Here is a 4,318-nt window from a genome sequence, read left to right as displayed (position 1 = left end):
CATAATAAGAAGATGATTTAACCGAAAAAATGAGAGAAGGGGGGGGGGATACCTCAAGGATGCCCGGGGCCCTTAGATCCATGATTTTGAGTGCGGAATGAGTAGATCTTGAATATTTGGCGAGGGGAGAGGGAAGGGGGCGAGAAAGAACCCCTCTTTGTTAGTGCGCTCGGCCACCACAAAAAGATAGGGAGAATAGGGAAGATGTGGTGGGCTAGGCCTGCGCGACTGGATGACTTATCAGGAGAAAACGACACAGTTTGTGACGTTCTGGGTCGAGGGGGGGGGGGTTCCATGGTGTTTCCCCCTTTGCTACAACGAGCCAACGCAACGTGTGGACCAGGGGAAAACGGCAAGGACCATGTGTCTTCCATGCAAAAGAGACACCAAGGATATTGTCGTGACCAAAAAAGGTAAGATAATTTTTTCTTTCAAAATGGGTTCGTGCTTAACTTAGCGAGAAAATTACAAAAATAATTCGTCCAAAAAAACCACTTCAACAAAGTGGGACACGTGACGACACTAGGGCGCAACACGTGCAATGCTCCTATAAATGACCTCTGAATCCAAAAGGATGCGAAATATTGATATGGTATGAACATTTATCCATCTAGGAGTATATAAATCGGATCCAAAATTTCACCCTTAATACTGGGCCTCGGGTTCGGACGAGGGCCTTTGCCCCCAGAAAAGTTGCTGCTGCCGGCCGGTGGGGGTGGTCGTAGCAGCGGCACACGCGCAGCAGGCCGGGCTTGCTTCTTGCTCGGGCTCGGCCGAGCAAAACCCCTCGACCAAACCCTAGATTTAAATACCCACCACCACTTCCACTGATCCACCCCTCCTTTCTCTGCCTCGAGCACGCACGGCACGGTGCGGCGCGCACGCACGCACGCTTCTCAACTCCCCAGGTTTCCGCGACCGCGAGGCCCTCCTGAAGTGGGAGGAGGCGACCCCGACTCTCCCCACTCGCCACCCCCAACCCGCCCCCTCCCTCTCCACCACCCCGCGTCGCCCATCGAGAACCCTAGCTCGGGGTTGCGGCCTCGCCCCTCCCGCCGCCGCCGTCGGTGCTCGAGCTCGGCCGGCCCGCCGCGATGGATCTGTCCAACCTGACCCTGGTGCTGCGCGCGGCGCTCAGCCACGCCCCCGAGGAGCGCAAAGCTGCTGAGGCCAGCCTCGAGCAGGTTAGCCCCTCCACTGCCGCCTTGATGCCGCTCTAGCCTCTCGCTCCGTTGCTTGCATCGTTGACGCCACTATCGGGAGCCTGGGGTTCCTGCCGTGGCGGAAGGGGTTGGATTGGGGGTAGGGGTTCGTCGGATCACTGCCTCGCGCCTCCTCCGCTGGTGCGTTTTGCCGTGGAATCCTGCTCAATCGAACCAGTCACGTCAACGCATCTTCTCTGTTCCGTGTCGAGTTGATTGCTGTTGCTATGTTTTCCGTGATCTGGAGCTAGGTTGCTGAATTGGATCAGTTTGAACCGGTTATCTGTATGAGCTTCACTTCTGGACCGGTTTGATGCTTGCTGTCCGTTGTCATCTAGTTCGACTTTGTTGTGGAGCTATGCTCAGTGTTATTAGCTCATGCGAGTGGCATTATTGACTTCCAGCTCATGAACACCTCAGAGTTGGTAGGCTTAGCAACCTGTTCAATCAAGCAGGCTGCCATTACACCTGAAACTATAAGACAGCATATAAAATTTAAATCTTTTAGTGGCATATAATCATGTACTCCGCACACAGAGCACTTATTTAACGATGAACATTTGTACATCACAGAGGTGCTTGTTTGCTCCCTTCCTTTTTAATGTCATAATATTATATGCTTTGTAAGGATGCAGTCAAATCTTTTCACAAGATTGTAAATTTGTTGGAGCAGAGTGATAATATCCTTTCTTTTAGCTATCCGCACACGTCCACTTGGACGAACTGTCTGTAAAGAGAGTTTCTTAGCCAACTTCTGTGCATAGAAGGAGCTGTTTGGTATATCGTTATGTTTGTTGTAATGACGCTCTCGAGTGCACTGCATTTTGGACAGTGCTTGTTTACATATTATGTAATTGAAATTATTGTTCATGAGAGCGCACTGAGTGTAAGACCATCAGTGTTGAAATTGTATTCGAGCTGATCTGTATACAGAACAGACAAATCTACCCGGTCGCCTTAATAACCTATTGCAAGTGTGTTTGCCTATAGTTATTAATCATATATGAAGCGACTGCTGCTGTGTTTTCTGAAGTTCAAACTTGTTTTTGTTCTTTTATTGTATAATAGTGAATTTCAATACTACAATATGCGCTAACAGAATTTGAGCCAAAACCAACACTCATGGAAGATTTAGTATTTTGAAATAGAAAGTTACCATGTACCCAGAAAATTGCAAAGCAGCTCATATTGCCATGTTCTTATTTTTCTTAGAAACTTAATTTGCATTTGTTTGTGATTGATGAATAGCTACCCCTTTTCCAAGAATGAGAAATGGATTAACTACAGTGCATTACTTGTTAACATACCCAAAGGAATAATGCAGAATGCTCTAACTAAGCTGGCCATTTTGTTTTGTATTGTTCATTCTTATTCAGTGTTTCCTGTCTTTTTTGTTCTATACATGTTGCAATGCTATATGCATATGTTATTTCATTTCGGACCCTTGTACTGAAGTTCCTGCGATTCCTGCAGCTTCAGTATACGCAACAACATCTGGTGAGATTGTTACAGATCATCGTCGATGGAAGTTGTGATATGGCTGTGAGACAGGTCGCAAGCATTCACTTCAAGAACTTTGTTTCAAAAGCCTGGTCACCTATTGATCCTGGTACGTGGAGGGTAATACCTGGGCATTGTTCCCTTCATTTTGGTAACTTGACAATTTTTCTTCCTTTCTGTAGATGAAACACGTAAAATTCCAGAAGGTGACAAGTCTATGGTTCGTGAGAATATACTGGGCTTTGTTACTCAATTGCCTCCACTGCTAAGGTAAAAATAACTTTGCCGCAATCCACCTGTCCTTTCCTTAACAAGTAGTAACGTTTTACTGTCATAGCTGCTTGCTACAATTGTACTGCTCATTGTTTTTGGTTATTTTGTTATATTGTCAGTTTTTTACCAGATAAACTGAATTCTAGTGCCTGTAGTTTTCAATAGTGTATTTTTTTTTGAAACGAGGCAAAAGACTTGCCATTTTTGTTGATTAAGAAGAAGAGAATTGCCCGGTTAATTGACGGAAAACCGAGCTAAAACCGATACAACCCAACCCATATGACCTGGGCACCACCGGCCAATCTGGCCACCGACATGAAACCTGAAGGTGCAAAGAAGAAAGACATTTGCCGAGGAGTCGCAAGCGTCATCGTCATCACCGGTTGCCTCGAACGGGTGACTCCGCCTTCACCATAGAGCTCCAATGGAGGGAAAATAATGTCGACCAATTTTAGTTTCGGCCTACTTATACTTCATCTTCCAGCTAATTGCAATTAAAAATGAAGCTTTTATGTTTTTCTTTATGCTGCTTGAAGCTCCATTTTGTTTCTAATAGAAGCAATATGTAGTAAAAAAATATTGACTTTGCCTTCATGAAACACATTATGGGTAATAATAGACGCTGGCTTGTTGTTAGTTCTTGAATGCATCTGTTCCCTTTTTTTCTCTGTATTAAACCTCCATTTGTAGAGAAGCATTATGCAAAGTACTTTCTCAAGTTGTAATGTGGCCACATGGTAATTTTTTTTGGCTAGCCATACCGGTTCACATATTCTTGTCTTATATAAGTTTTCTTAATGGCGGAAGCATAACATTTGGCATTTGTTGATGATAAACATATGGATAATTGACACATCTTTCATGAATATCTTTAGAGCACAGCTTGGAGAAAGTATCAAGACCTTGATCCTTGCGGATTACCCTGAGCAGTGGCCTAGTCTTCTACATTGGGTTACACATAACATGGAATCACAGGATCAAATTTTCGGAGCACTTTATGTGCTAAGGATCCTATCCCGGAAATATGAGTGAGCATACATACCACCTTTTCCATCTATCATAAATCTTTACTGAAATTTTGCTGTTGGTCTTGATGACATTGCAGCACAATGCTTTTGTTTTACTTCTATATGAGTTGGCACACTTATCCTATTTATATGCCTCATGGTTTAGGTTCAAATCAGAGGAGGAAAGGATACCTTTGTATCAAATTGTTGAGGAGTGTTTTCCTCGTTTGTTGAATATATTCAGCACACTTGTCCAGATTGTGAATCCTCCAATTGAAGTTGCTGACTTGATCAAGCTGATCTGCAAAATATTCTGGTCCTCAATTTATGTACGTT

The 4,318-nt window shown here is 44.4% G+C and overlaps 1 protein-coding gene across 2 annotated transcripts in view; it reads left to right on the top strand.

The window, feature by feature from the left end:
* The first annotated feature begins 975 nt into the window (after positions 1-975).
* LOC119354884 (importin beta-like SAD2) overlaps positions 976-4,318 on the top strand; it is a 14,712-nt gene continuing 11,369 nt past the window's right edge. For both annotated transcript variants that reach the window (XR_005171319.1, XM_037621635.1), the window contains exons 1-5: positions 976-1,184; positions 2,676-2,811; positions 2,885-2,972; positions 3,851-4,003; positions 4,149-4,311. Coding sequence is in view for 1 of the 2 variants with exons in the window: in XM_037621635.1 (XP_037477532.1) it covers positions 1,095-1,184; positions 2,676-2,811; positions 2,885-2,972; positions 3,851-4,003; positions 4,149-4,311 (630 nt within the window). In the remaining variant the exon portion in view is untranslated. The remainder of the gene's footprint in view (positions 1,185-2,675; positions 2,812-2,884; positions 2,973-3,850; positions 4,004-4,148; positions 4,312-4,318) is intronic.

The sequence above is a fragment of the Triticum dicoccoides genome, chromosome 2A, assembly GCF_002162155.2.
Source record: "Triticum dicoccoides isolate Atlit2015 ecotype Zavitan chromosome 2A, WEW_v2.0, whole genome shotgun sequence".
NCBI classification, from domain to species: Eukaryota; Viridiplantae; Streptophyta; class Magnoliopsida; order Poales; family Poaceae; genus Triticum; species Triticum dicoccoides.
This window is presented reverse-complemented; position numbering and strand designations above follow the sequence as displayed.